Genomic DNA, 15,723 nt, shown 5'->3' with positions numbered 1-15,723 from the left:
TGGTTTTTTTTGGACTCCTCTTGCTGTTGATTTTTGTTGCCAGTGGCATGCTAGTGTCTAGCAATTACTGTCACATTTCTGTTGATGGTGATTAAATAATGATATTTATTTCAGTTAAGTGTAAAGGGAAAATATCCACTAGTTTTCTGAGTGATGTGTATGGGCCTTAGTATGTGAATTTTGTAGTTTTTGGATACTCAGAACCTTCTAAAATACCTGTTTCTAGAATGTGTATCAAATTGTTTCAATCTGGAGGTGGCAGGTGGAGTCTAACAATTGGGTAAAGCATTTACTTCCACTTTTGGCTCCTTTTCTGGCCCTCATACCTCCATTTAGAAACCCCTTTGCTCTGGGGTGGTATAAGTACCTAATACTGGTAGCCTCTCTAGAGCAGATACTGACAGCATTCCTCCTTTCCTTGCACTTGACTTTCATTTTATCTGTTTTTCCTCCCACTTTCTCTTTTTTGGACTTTGTGTACACTGCTGTATTGTTCTTCCTTTGTATTCTCATCTATAGCTCTTTGGTAATGTTAGAGACTTCGATAAGCTTTGCTAGCAGCATTAAAGCTTAAAAAGCTATAGTGACCCATTTTGTAAAGGTTTGACGTTAAGTATTAAAAATGGTTCCTACTCCTGTGTGACTTTTGTTTTGAATCCCATAATTATTGACCTCAGGTTTACAGTGCTGTTCCTGGTGGCATTTGACCAGTTCTAACTTTGATAATTACATTCAGCAATTAAATTTTCTCCTCTCGCTCTACCTCCCCTTCCCCACCCTCATTTCCTTTGAATTTTTCACTTCCTTTCTTTGTTTACTCCACTCATGCTCATAGTTGCTTACATTCATGTGGAATAAATGATTCATGTTCATAATTCTTGGCTCCTAGGAGATAAAAATTTTATGAAGTAATGTTATTGATTGTATTTCCATGGTTCTCTATAATGTGCTCTGTGCAGCACTTCTAGGCACATTGCTCTCAGGTTAAGTACATATTTGAATACTTTCTGGGGCTTAATTTATAGCTTGACTATTTAATCAGCCTATATCATAAGTCATTGGCTAAATATAATTATAATTATAAAAGTTCATATTTGGGAGATCCCTGACAATGCCTGGAGATGTTATATTCTACTGGTGATAGGCAGAATTTAGCATAGATGTGAGTGTATTGTATTGATTTCAAGGCTAGAATTTTGCGTTAAACACATGCTATTCTGGCTTTGTATTACAAATTTATTTTTAGCTACCTTCTACATCTATACTGACTATAACCTTAGCCTTCATACATAGTCACAATGAAAGAAGTGTAGCCTTGAAGTTGATGGGTTATTTCAGTCCTACTAGCAACAGCTTTTGTGGTTTACTAATGGAAATAGTCTCAGTTTTGATCGGAAGAACTGCCGTTGGGCGCCTTGGTGATGGATGGACTTGATGCTGCTCAGAATACTCTTCAGGCCAAGGAAATACACTGTCTGTGCTACATGCAGTGCATTGTGCCATAGATCGAATGACAGAGACTTCCCACTAGTCATTTCTGCCTCTCTTGCTGTGCATTTCTTTAGTCCCTATTAGCCTTAATTTTTCTTTTTGATGGTTTATCACAGTTGAGGTTTTATTCTCACATAACTGAACTTCATATTGATCTCTTTGTATTCCCTGAATAATACAGGCAGCATTGCTATGCATTAACCTTGGTTGAGTGTGTGTGTGTGTGTGTGTGTGTGTGTGTGTGCGCGCGCGCGCGCACATGCGTGCATGTACATGTGTGTTTGTTGAACCATCACCAGTAACTTAGAGAAGTAGAAAATGGAGGGAATAGCAATACAGAGCCTGGGCGCGGGGTTACAACCTTGGCTTAGCCACTGACTATTTATGTGGCTTTTGGCAATTTACTAAATCTCTCAGGGACTCAGCTTTCTTATCTTTGAAATAAAGATATTGGAGAACTTAATTTCTAAGTCTGTTCCAAATCGAAAAAATTTTGTGCTTCTGTGCGTAGTAAAATACTCAACCATCTTTCAATAACCTCATATTTGGAAGGTTGGGGGGATTTGATGTGGCATTCTCAGAGTTCCATTTTAATAGTATAACAACACAGTGTATATTCTTGGAATTTTTTCATGTGCAGACATCTTGAAAAGAGTGTTTTTCTTTTCCTTCCAGAACAGTGGTTTTGTGCACATTCATACTCCAATAATTACATCCAATGACTGTGAGGGGGCTGGAGAGCTTTTCCGAGTTGAGGTGAGTTCTATTTCCCATCTTGGAAAAATATTGTTGTTTGATATTTTTCTCCTGAGGGTTTGTTTCAATTTATTTATTTATTTGTTTGTTTGCTTACTTACTTATTTATTTATTTTTGTAGTGCTGGGGATTTTGCATTTGAGGCAAGTACTCTACCAACTGAGCTATATCCCTAACCCCATTTTAAATTTAATAAGAAGACCATAGGTAGCACCTGAAATTGATTGTAGTAATTCTTAATATTCATTACAACTGCTCTGACTCCCTATCCTACTAGCCATATTACTAATACTGTGACTAAAAGGAGTAAATTTTTAATTTAGTACTCTACTTGCTTTCCTTAAGCCACTGAAATGGTTAATTAGAGAAATTTAGAGATTAATAAGGATTATAAGATATTCTGCAAATTCAACCATCAGTTGATGCTTGAACATAAATCATGTTTTTAAAGATGGATAAAAGGGCTGGAGTTGTGGCTCAGCAGTAGAATGCTCACCTAGCATATATGAGGCACCAGGTTCCATCCTCAGCACCACATATAAATAAATAAAATGAAGGTATTGTGTCCACTTACAGCTAAAAAAAGTATTTAAAAAGATGAATAAAATAGAAAAGTATACATACAAATATCATTTTCTTTTTCAGATTCTTTTTAAAAAATTACATTTTCATAAGAAATGATTTGTGTATATACCCCATTAAGGTTTTTAGTTTAATTCTTTGTTTAACAACCATTTTGGATTTCCTACTATGTGTCAGGTACTGTCAGCCTGCCCTTCTTGCAGGAAAAAAAAATTTCCAACTTTTCTTATAGTCAGTTGAAAGCCTTTCATTTATTAGTTTTACAGCTGAAAAAGTCATTAGCTAGTCACATACTGATAGACAAAGAGAACTAAATTGATGAGTTGTGCTTTTTGTATTTTATTTATTTGCTGAATTCTTTAACTCTAGTAAATATCAAGGTGGTTCTTTAAACATTCGGTTGATTTTATTAGCTGACAAGATGTGTATATAACTGCTTTCTCAGTTTTAGGGCTTTCTGGCTCTTGATAACCATGCTTTCTCTTTATATTTTTGAACAAAGTTTTCATTGGAAAAAGTTGTCCTGACGTATTAAAGTCATTATTATTAGGAATAGTAATCAAATGTTGTCTTTCTTCATACTTGAAGAAATCTGGATGGTAGTTAACCTTCTGGAAAAAGCAGAATTAAAAAACCTGTTGAATGTTTAAAGTGGAAGTGTTAGCATCCATATATGAGTTCAAAGAAGTTAGCAAATGACAAAATAATAGTGTATTCTAAAAAACATTCTTTTCTAGGTGTTTATTTTCTCTTTGTGAATATTGAAGGGAAGAAAAATTACTTAACCTTAAATGCATTTCATGATCCTTTTATCTAAACTATGGAATGTTAAAAAACAGAGAAGCAAAAGTATAATTTCAAGGAGTTTTTACAAATAATAAGGGAATTTTAAAAGAGACCCAAATTAAACAAACTTAAATAATGATAAATTGGGAGATAATTTCTATACTACCAGGAAAATTTAAGTAGATCTGAGTGATTACAGTCTGTGTATTTTGATTGCTAAACAACCAAAGGAAAGTTACTGCATAAATACGAATAGGAAGAGGAAAAAAATGTATTTCTAAAGCTAAATAAATGAAAAATGAAGTTCATATCATTTCAGGGCCAGAGAGAGGAATTTTACATAATGGAGTTAGAGTACTAGAAAAGACATGCTCTTGAATTCATTGATCCTACTATAGTCAGGGTCTAGATCAGATTTCAGCATCTGTGACTTTTGTGTTATGTATGGCCTGCTATCTTTGTTGCTTTCAGAAGTTCAGATACCAAGACTCACCTTTTGCTCTGCCTTTGTAAGCAGTATTTTTTCTTATTTTCACCTCATACACCTTACACACCTGTGTCCTTACAAGATTCATTCTTAATTTCCTCCTGGCTACTAGTAGAGGCATAGGGGTATGAATGTTGGCAACCACTTTTAGGGAAGTGGGTCTGAAGAAGTGGAACTTTTGTATTTAAATTCTTGAATTCTTGCTTCTCTACCAGGTGTGGTGGTGCACAATTGTAATACCAGCTATTTGGAAGGCTGAGGCAGGTTCAAGGCCAGTCTGGACAATTTAGCAAGAAGACCCTGTCTCAAAAAGAGCTGGGGACATAGTTTAGTGGTTGAGTGTCCTGGGTTCAATCCCCAGTAACACCCCGCCTCAAAAAAAAAAAAAAAATCTTGCTTCATTTAACAGCCTTCTTTTTTCCTGTGACAGCATTGAAGTGTCAGTAATCATTTTTAAGATAAAAATGGCTAATAGAAATTTAGGTTTGAGGGTATCAGTAAGAGGTGACCTTAAAACCTTAAAAAGTATAGTAAGAACTTAAACTTCTAATACTCTTATTGAGAACTGAATATATGCCTTATCATTTTTGTTTTCTTTTCCACATTTCCTCATTTACGACTGTGGATATTAAGATTTGGGGACCACTGAGTAGCTGTAAGAAGTCACATTCAAGGCATTTATTTGTTTTTCAGCAGACATTTGATACCTCTGTGTTCAAGTGCTATGCTAAATGTTATGAGGGATAGAAAGACGTAATTGAGGTTCTGGCCTATAAACCTGCTGACTTGGCAGGATTTGATAAAGTAAGGAACATGCTTTTTTTTTTTAATCCTTGATATTATTTATCATGCATTTATTATTTGTATACTTTTTCCTCTTTGTCTTAAGGTCCTAGCTGAGTTTCCAAAATTATGATTGGTTTTTACAATCCTGAAGCAACTATAGACTGTTCCCAACTTAGGATACTTCAACTTACTGATTTTTTAATGTCATGATGGTACAAAAATGATAGGCATTCAGCAGAAACCATACATTGGTTTTGGTTTTGTGGTGCTGGGAATCGAACACTGAGCTACTATTCTCCAGCACAGAAACCATACTTTGAATTTTGATCTTTTTCCCAGGCTGTCAATACGTGATACGAATACTCTCTCATGATGTTGGGCAGCAGCTGCAAGCCACAGTTTCCTGTCAGCCACACGATCTTGGGGATAAACAACGATACTCTACAATGTACTATGTGGCTCAGCTGTGATGTTCAGTGTATTAGGAGCATTGAATACATTTTCAATTTATGGTATCTTCAATTTATGATGGGTTTATCAGAGTGAAATGCCATCAGAAATTCAGACATATCTGTAATTTGTTTCTGAGAAGATACAAGAGAAGGCAAGAATTAGAGCTGTGGCAGATTAGAAGTTGATGAGGAATAGGTGAGACTATATATATTTGAGGTTACAGTATTACCAATTATAAATGATATGACATCTATAGCAAAATATTGTCAGGGAGAATTGAGTTGGTCAGAAAAATCTTCAAAATGAACATGTGATTTAATTATATCTTAGGAAAGGTATTCCCAGTAAGGGGAACAATGTGAGAAGAATTGGAAAGTTAAGTTGAGCTGAAGGGGTTTTATTAGACTCTGAGTGAACAGATTTGAAGGTTCATATTGGCAAATTATAGAAAATAAAGGTGGCTAGCTTTAAGAATGAGGTTATGGAGCAGTTTGGGGTTTTTTTTGTTGTTGTTGTTAGTTGGTTGGTTGGTTGGTTGTTGTTGTTTAAGGAAAAAAATGTTTTGAGACATGTTTTACATACTATGACAGTTACCCACTTATATCTATACCACTCCCTAGTTTTTAGTATATCCAGAAAGTGGTGCCAGCCATTCACCACTTTCTAACTTGAAGGCATTTTCATCACTCCGAAATAAGCCAATGTATTTATTAGCAGTCTCTTCTCATTCTTACTCCCAGCTCTGACCACAATGCTACTTTCTATAGATTTGCCTCTTCTGGAACACCTCATATAAAGGGATTCATATGACATATGGTCTTTTGCATCTGACATCTCTGATTTAACACAGTTTTTGAGGTTCATCCATGTTGTATATGTGTCCTTTCTTCATTCCTTTCTATATCAAACTGGTATTTCATTGTGGGGATGTACTATTTTTTTAATCCATTTATCAGTTAATGGACATTTGTGGTGTACTACTGCTGAGAACATTTATGAAAAGATTCTATGGATGGAGATAAACATTATCTCGTTTGTTTTGGAAGAAATTTAGGGGTAATATGGTAACTGTGTTCAACATTTTGAAAAATTTCCAAACTATTTTCCAAGGAGGCTATACCATTTTACATTCCCACCAGCAGCATATGAGGGTTCTAATTTTGTTGTATCATTGCTTATGCTTGTTATTTTTTATGTCTTTGATTTATAGTAATCCTAATGAATGCAAAGTGGTATCCCATTGTGGTTTTGATTTGCATTTGCCTAATGACTAAGGGTGTTGAGCATCTTTTCACATTGACCATTTATATATCTTCTTTGGAGAAATATCCAAGTACTTTGCCCATTTTTTAAATTGGGTCCTTTGTCTTTTTGTTGTTGATTGAGTCACAGGAATACTTTTATGTATTGAACATACAAGTCTTCCCAACCCTCAGCAGTGTAAAGGCTGTGATGTTGCCCTCAGGCACAGGCTTGGTGTACCCACAATCGCCCAGAGATGGCACTTCTTTGGACAGGGTTTCCTTTGGCTGTTTCTTCCCCTGACCACATGTAGTGTGATTGCTCCAATGTTTTAACAGTGTCCTAGAGCATAAACTTTATCTCAAACTGGATCCAGTCAATTTCAAACTCCTTTAAGGGGATAGTTTTCAAAATCAGTGTGTGAGATTTATTGTGACCTTGAAAGGGCTCTTTAGCTTTTCCAGTATGTCTCTGGCACACCAATAGATCTACAGTTTAACCTTTATCTCCAACGGATCTGCCAATCTCTGATTACCTTTTACCAAATCACCAGTGTTGGAGAGAACCCTTCAGTTAGAGAAGTTTTCCACACTCTTTTGCAAATAAAGTCAGTGCCTTTGAGGAGGGATCCAACCTCTATTTTATGGCCTGATACCCTGCCCAGGCAAAATCTTAGAGCCAGAGCTCTAATGCTAGAAGCATGGACAGTGGATGATTCTCTGCGTGACATCTTGATTTAGAAGCTGAATACTCAGTGGAGGGGGTGACAGCAGCCCCAGGTCTCCTGGGCTTGCCTCTGCTGACCTGGAAACCATATCCCATGCATGGTCTGGGGACAGAGCCTTCCACCTGGGATTGGCGTAAACAGAACCTTTGTTCTTGGCTATATCATCCTGGAGTGGAGTTTCTGTCATGCCGTGCTGTGAGGGGATTAGGAGGGAATGGGCTCTGGCTCAAACAAAGCAGACACCTTAGTCCTTATCAAGTTTTAGTAGATTTTCCTGAATAGATATTTCTTTATTTACTGCATGCTTTTAGGATCATGGCCAGAGAATTTAAATGTCTGTTGTTGTTGTTACTGTTCATTTTTACCAGTTTCACAGAGGAATGGGTCTGAGAAGCTTCCCACACAAACATACCAGAAATTAATGGGTCAGTTTTTGAGCCGGGTGAGGTGGCACACACCTGTTACCCCAGCAACTCTGGAGGCTGAAGCAGGAGGATCACAAGTTCAAAGCCATGCACAGTGAAAGCAAGGCTTTAAGACAAGGCCCTCTCTCTAAATAAAATACAAAAACAGGGCTAGGGATATTGCTTAATGGTTGAGTTGAGTGCCTCTGAATTCAATCCCCCACCTCCCCACACATGCACACAAAAAGACTAGTCATTTTTTGACTTATTTTTACTACCAGGATCCTCAATTTCCTCACTTGCAAAATGTAAATAACACTGTATTTATAGGTTGTAAGGTTTAAGTGGTTGATATGTATGAAAATTTCAAAGAGCTAATTAAAAATAAGGAAAATAGTATACAAGATCAGGCTGATGTAAACACTAGCATTTCTCCTTTCTAAACGAGTGTGCATTCTAGAAATGATAGTAAGAAGTTACCACCCCTCAGGAATTTGGGTTGTTGTAAATTTTATGGAACATATCATGTTTTGGATTCTGCTTGATGTTTTCACTTTTTAATTATTCTAACCCATTTTCTTTTAAACTTCCCCTCACCCCTCCCCTGTACTGGGCCTTACACTCTTAAAAACTTTTTAGATGATATGTAGGCTAACACAAGTCAGACCTCTTCTGAGAAAAACAAAACAAATAAACCACTTTTTTCAGCTAACATTAAACTCTTTATCTCCAACTCCTGTTGTACTCTTGTATTCAGTCACAGTGGCCTGTTTTAAGATTCCATTGTTTTTCAAAATGTTTCTTATTCATCACTTTGTTTCCCCATCTAGATTTTATATATGCTTCTTTGGGGGAAAAGCTGAGTACTTCCTAGAACATATAAGTACTTATTGATTGATATCTCCCCCACCCCACCCACGTGTCTGGCCTTGAACTTGGAATCCTCCTGCCTCAGCCTCCCAAATCACTGGGATCACACACGTGTGCCACTGTGCTGAGCTAATTAATAATTTCTAAAGACTGTTTTAGTTTTGCAGAACTTTCAACTTTAAGATTAGTCATTTTCAATCCTGTTGAGATGTCTGTTTCTACTAAAGAGGTTCAGATTCTACATGTGAAAAATGCCTAACCCTTGAACATGTTGAGGAAGATAGACTCTCAATTACATTAACCCTGGGGCATGGGGTCTACTCTTTTATATTCTTTGAATTTTTATCCTATTCATATATTACTTTTAGAAAAGATAATATATGTATAAGGTACACAATTCAAAAGTGAGAAAAAAAGCACAAAGTGAAATGTCAGATTCCTCTCTTCCCAATTCCCAGCTGTCCTGTTCCTCCTGTAAGTAATCATTGTTAACTATTTCTTATTTAGTCATCCAGATATATTGTTTGCTTACACAAAGATATACAAATCTTTTCATATATTTATTTATTACATATATGGTAGCTTACTAATTATAGTGCTCTAGGCCTTCCTTTTTTTATTTATCAGTAATTCCTATTGCTCCTTCCAAGGGTGTGTTTTGTTCCTGTGTATCAAGACATGTGTTTTAATGCATTGACCATATTCTTTTACTCATGGAATTTTGTTTCCATTCTTTTAATATTATCAGTAGTGCTGCATTGAATATTATTATATATACTCAATTTGCACATGAGTGAATATAGTTATAGGGTTCTAAAAGTAATTACTCAGAAGAGATATGTATTTTATATTTTGATTGACGATTTGTTCTTTATAGAGCTTGTACTAGTTTTTATTACTGCCAGTAATACATGAAGGGGTTATTTATATGAGTCAGCTTTCAGAGTATGTTACCAGTTTTTTAAATTTTTCTCAATTTTAATTTGATATGTTACTTTTTAATTTAATTTATTTATTTATTTTTGTGGTGTTGGCGATTGAACCCAGGGCATTCTGCATGCACTGCAAGTGCTCTACTACCTGACCTATGTCCCCAGCCCTATTACTTTTTAATTTTAAAAAAATTTAATTAAAAGAGGAAAAGAAAATACCACACTGGATTCAGAGAAGCAAGTTTGTTTTCTAGGACACTGAAAAAAGAACTGACTCAAGAAGCTATTGTGCTCCTGACCATGTTGTGTTTTTGCCACTTCCTCTGTGAAGTGAGAATCTTGTGATTTAACACCATGACTAAAAGAGAAAAAAGCCTCAGATTATGAACTGATAGAGCCTAGGGCTACTTCTTTCCAAAGACTGAACTATTTCTTCCATTCCACATATTCACCAAGTGGAGTACATTCTTAAAATGATTCAGCCACAAAACTGGACTAAAATTATAGGATTGATTCATCCTATATATATTTGTTAAGCCTCCTTTTTTTTTTTTTTTTTTTGTAAAAAGTACTGTGCTAATGCTCTTTGATTTACAAAGTTATTTCCATTTTCCCTCTCAACAATGTGAATTTATATTTTTAAGAGAAAAACAAGATCCTACTATAGTAAATGCCACCCAAACAATGTGAATGTGAAAGCTAGCCATATTAAAACCAAACTGTGAGCATTACAAGGATATATTTTAAGTCAAATCCTTATAAATATAAAAGATACTATGAAATCTGAATCTATTTATCCTTGGGTTCATAATTTTAAAGTACTTCTTATTTTATTTAGACACCAGCATTTAACCTGAGAATAGATCTAAGCTAATAGCAATATCCAACATTGTTATAGTATGTTATTAAGTCAAGTAATACTTGCATATAATTTTACTATCATTTGTGTTGCTTCACTCATGTGTATGTATATTATACATATCATATATAATATGTAATAATATATAATGTGTATGTGTGTGTGTGTACCACTAAACAGAAGGAACTTATTAGCTGTAATAACTCAAGGAGAAAAAAGAAAGAAAAGTAACATTTATTAAATACCAAATATATTTTAGATACCATGTCAAGTTACTTTATTTTACAGATAGATAGTATGTGATCTCTGCAGCAAGCCTTTGAAGTAGGAATTATTTGTCCTTCTGGGGGTCAGAAACAATATGTTTTCCTTGTATATCATACCTAGTATACTGGTAGGTGCTATAGGTGCTCCATAAATATTCATTGATGGATTATCATTGTTGTTTTAGATGAGGAAACAAGGTTCAGAAAAACTTGTCGAAAGCCATGCAGTAAAGGGCACAACTGTATTTTAAACAAAGTCTATTGTCTGTAGAGTAAATAGATAACAGACAACTCTAAAGAATGAGTGCCTCACTGAAATAAAGCTTCCTTGCTCTTTCTTTTGGGTCACTCTTTACACATAGCCTTTTATATTCCCAAGGGAGAAAAGATAACATTTACTCAGCCTACTGATGGCAGCCACTGTACAGTACTACTTTTGTTTGGTTTGGTTTTTGTTTTGTTGTGCACAAGTAACCTGTTATTAATGCTTAACTCATTTGTATTAAATATTGTAGATCTCTCAAATAATGCAAACTGTGTAGACAGTTTAGAGTACATACCTATACCAGTATTGAACTTAAGAACAGGGATATTATTAGTACCTTTGATCCCCTACTTCCCCATTCCATCTCTCTTCTCCCACTATCTTGAATTTTGTGTTTATTTTTCACATGCTTTTTCTTATTTTAAAAAGTTTTATCACATGAATATACCCCTAGGCTAAATATTTAGTTTTGCACATTTTTTAGTTCATACAAATGGAATCATAGCTTTTGTGGTGAGGTTCCCCCCCTCTCAGTACTATGTTCTAATTAAATCAGAATCGCTGGAAATAAGACTTAAGCATTAGATTCTGGGTGATTTCAGTATACCTTCCATGGTGTACACAGGGTGGGGGAAGTGCATGTTCTTAACTTCAGCTTTACTAATAAATAAATCCAAATTTTCACAGGAAGGGAAGAAAGAATTTAAACTCCCACCAGTAGGGTATGCTGTTCCACATCCTTGCCAACATCTGCTATTTTCAAAGTCTTTTAAATTTGCTAATCTCATGGGTAGAAAAAGGAACCTTAGTGTGGTTTTAATCTGCTTTTCTTGGATAACTATTGAGATTATGAATCTTTTCTTATGAATATTGGCCATTCATTTCCTCTTCTGTAATATTTTCTGTTGGGTTGTCTTTTCATAGAGATTTGTTTTCACATTCTGGATATTACTAATCTGTTGTTGATGGTGTTATGGCAGATGTCTTCTCTGAGTTTGTGCCTTGCCTTTTTCTCTATACTATCATTTAATGAAAAGAGTTCTAATTTTAAATGTAATCAAGTTTTAGTCTTTTATGGTTTGTACTTTGTTTAAGAAAACCTTTCTACATTACTTCCTAAAGTTTTGTAGTTTGTATGAATATGAATACATAGGTCTTCCAGTTTACCTAGAATTGAGTTTTGGATATTATAAGTCTAATTTTTTTTAAATGGATAACTAATTATTTCAGTACCAGTTATTGAATAGTTTACTTCTATCTGGTGATTGGAATGGCCAGCTGTATCACAAATCAAAATTCCACTTATGAAATATGTCTATTTCTGTATGCTCTGTTGTTCCATTGGCTTATTGGAATATCCCTGTGCCATTAGCTTACTGTCTTAATTGTCATTGCTCTTCGATAAGTCTTGATGAAAGGAAGACAAATCTTCCCTCCTTATTTTAGGAGTTTCTTGCCTATTCTTAATTCTTTCCCCTCCATATAAACTATGGAATTTCTTGTCAAGCTTCGAAAAACCCTATTTGACCTTTAACTGGAATAATATGGATTGTATAGAACAGTTTGGAAAATGTGGTGTTTTAATGGTAATGAGTCTTCTATCTCTGGACATGATATATCACTTTGTATACTTAGGTTTTCTTTAGTGGTTTTTCAATATAGTTTAATAATTTTCTTTATCAAGATTATTAATATCTTTATTATATTTATTTTCAGGTACTTAATATTGTCTTTTGGTATAAATGTTCTGTGTGCCGGGTATAATATTCAATATATGTCTATTAGAAAAAGGGTATTAATTGTATGATCAAATCTACAATGTGCTCACTGATCATTTTTTTTAATATTTTATTTTTTAGTTACAGTTGGAAACCTTTATTTTATTTATAATTATATGGTGCTGAGGATTGAACCCAGGGCCTCACACATGCTAGGCAAGTGCTCTACCACTGAGTCACAACCCCAGCCCTAATTTATTTTTATTTATTTATCTGTCAATTATTGATCTGTTATAATCCTTTGGTATGTTTTTTAGTTTTTTCTCATAGTGTTTGCTCTTTATATTTTTGAGGCTATGTTGTTAGGTAATGCAAGTATAGAATTGTTTCTTGATTAATCATCCTTTATCATGTAGTGGCCCTCTTTTTTAGCAATATTTTTTGCCTATGGTTTATTGTCTGATATTCATTTAACCATGCCAACTTGTTTGTTTCTACTGTGCTGGACAGCTGAACCCAGGGCTTCATGCATGCTTAGGCAAGTACTCTATCGCTGAGCTATACGCCTAGCCTCCAACTTGTTTTGATCAGTATTTATCTGACAATTTTTTACCATCATTCTTACTTTTCTTTTAAACCTTTCTTTGTCTTATGTTGTAGATATGTCCTGAAAACAGCATATAGCTCAGATGCTTTTCAAAATTAAATCTGAATCTTTGCTTTCTTGTTGATTTAACTTAGTCCTTATTGTGATTGCTTATGCATTTGTTTTTTTATTTAGCCATCTTATTTTGTGCCTTTATTTTAAAATAAATGCCCCTCCTTTTTTTTTTTTTGTCTCCTTTTGAGTAAATTAAAATCTTTTTTTAACTTCACTTCCTCTCCCCCTCCCCACCTTAGAACACTAGTGATTGGGATAAGGGAAAGGGAGAGTTTAAGGCAATGATTCTCAATATTTTTTTGGTACTATGGTTTGAACTCAGGGGCACTTAACTACAGAGTTACATCCCCAGCCCTTTTTTTTTTTCCCCATTTTATTTAGAGACAGGATCTCACTGAGTTGCTGAGGGCCTTGCTAAGTTGCTGAGGCTGGCTTTGAACTCGTGATCCTCCTGCCTCAGCCTCCTGAGATTATAGGCATGCACCACCACACCTGGCAATTCTCAATCTTTTTTTCTTCTAATCAGTTATACATAACAGTAGAATGCAGGATAGTAGAATCAACTTGACTGCATATTAAATTTACCTAGGAACATTAAGAAGTATGAATATCTAGATACTACCCCCCAGAAATTTGTATTTAATTGGTCTCAGATGCAGTGTGAGCATGGAAAATTTAGAAGCATACTAAAATGCTAATAGAAAGTCAATATTGAAAATATTAATGAACTAAATTGAACAATAACTAAATATAGACACAGAATTGATAGGCTAGGTGATTGTGATCAATACCTTTTTTTCTTCTCAAACTTCTAGCTTCTTTGCCTTTACCAATGAAGAGAATTCATTAGCTAGCTAGTTAATTTTTTTTCCTATTACATAGTAGTATGCACAAATGAGTATTGGGTCCTCTGTTGAAGTTTATAGGTTTTTTTTTGTTTGTTTTGTTTTGTTTTGGTGGTGCAGGGGATTGAACTCAGAGCCTTGTGCATGCAAGGCAAGCACTCTACCAACTGAGCTATATCCCAGCCTTTGAGAAGTTTATTTTAAAAATTGTTTAATTAAAATAAGCTGGGCCTCAAGAAATGTACAGTTTTTTTTTTATCCACACAGAATAATTAAATATTTAATTGGGTTTTACCTTTTATAATAGTAATTTTACAGAATAATTTATACAGAATAATTAAATGTCAAATCATGATTTGCTTTTTGTAAGTGCTTTAAGAGAGCTTTCTGACAAGGAAAAACTAGGTACTGGGGTGATCAGAGAGATGTCCACAGGACCCTTTTTGATGTTTCCATCTTTGATTTTTGTCTCAATTTTGTCTTTTACTGTTTCCAGAATTAGCCACATTCACCCCAAATCCCTTTCAGAAAGTTAAATTAGTAGGAGTTTGGATTGTGGTAAGAAGCAAGCAGATAAAATGAATTATTGGTGCATATCTAATTCAGTAGTTCTAATTAATATTGAGTACCTAATATGTTGAAAATATAGTACTGAACAAAGTACACAGAAGTCTTTTTCCTTGTGAAATGTACATCCTTGTAGAAGGGAAATAAAAAAATTAAAAACTAAAATAGAGAGTATGATAAATTTTGTTGTCACTATCTCCAAAGATAGCTTCCTAGCTAGCATACTATGCTTCCTAATATTTGTACTCTTCTCTTGTCCCCACCTACACTTAGGTTGGGCTGGTTTTGTATATCCTATAAAACATGGTAGAAATAAAGTTTCCTTGTCTAGGTCATAATCCCCACAGCTTCTTCCTTTGGTCTTCTGCAACATGAGTTCTGGGAGCAAGTCACTATCATATGAACATTCTGGCTATCCTGAGGCCATCATCCTTTGAGCACACTCAGACTAGTCATGTGGGAGGCTGTGTGGTCACATGCCTGGCTAGCCACGAACTGTTTGAGCTCTATCATCTGAGGTAGTACACTTATGATGGGAGAAGTTACTTTGAATATCTAGCTCATTAGAGGAGCCTCAGATGACTTCATTACCAGAACTCATTTGAGTAACCACATACAGAGAATCCATGCAAGAACCACCTTGCTAAACCCAGGTAATCCACTGAATTGTGAAAGGTAGTAATAGCAAGACAGTAATATTGTTTAAACCACTATTTTAGGAGGATTTTGTTTTACCAGGCGGTAGGTAATCAGAACAGATAAATGAGTAGTACTGTAGAGAAAAGTATACTGGGAAAAAGAGATTGAGTGGGGAGGGCATTCTAGTTTAAATTGGGTGGTCAGGGAAAGCCTTGCTAAGATGTTCAAACAAAAACGTGATGATTTGAGGAAGTAAGTAGTGTTGGTAACTGGGAAAGAACATTCCAGTTAAAAGGAGTAGCAAGGGGCTGGGGTTGTGGCTCAGTAGTAGAGAGCTTGCCTAGCACCCATGAGGCCCTGGGTTCGACTCTCAGCACCACATAAATA

At 35.0% G+C, this 15,723-nt stretch overlaps 1 protein-coding gene across 5 annotated transcripts in view; it reads left to right on the top strand.

Annotated features, from left to right (window-relative positions):
* Nars2 (asparaginyl-tRNA synthetase 2, mitochondrial) overlaps nucleotides 1–15,723 on the top strand; it is a 128,762-nt gene that overhangs the window by 15,250 nt on the left and 97,789 nt on the right. For all 5 annotated transcript variants that reach the window (XM_058578571.1, XM_058578570.1, XM_046442076.2 and 2 more), the window contains one exon: nucleotides 2,167–2,247. In XM_058578571.1, the coding sequence (XP_058434554.1) occupies nucleotides 2,167–2,247 (81 nt within the window). The remainder of the gene's footprint in view (nucleotides 1–2,166; nucleotides 2,248–15,723) is intronic.

The sequence above is a fragment of the Marmota monax genome, unplaced genomic scaffold, assembly GCF_021218885.2.
Source record: "Marmota monax isolate L192 unplaced genomic scaffold, Marmota_monax_Labrador192_F-V1.1 WCK01_AAM20220418_F8-fsc00068, whole genome shotgun sequence".
Lineage (NCBI taxonomy): Eukaryota > Metazoa > Chordata > Mammalia > Rodentia > Sciuridae > Marmota > Marmota monax.
This window is presented reverse-complemented; position numbering and strand designations above follow the sequence as displayed.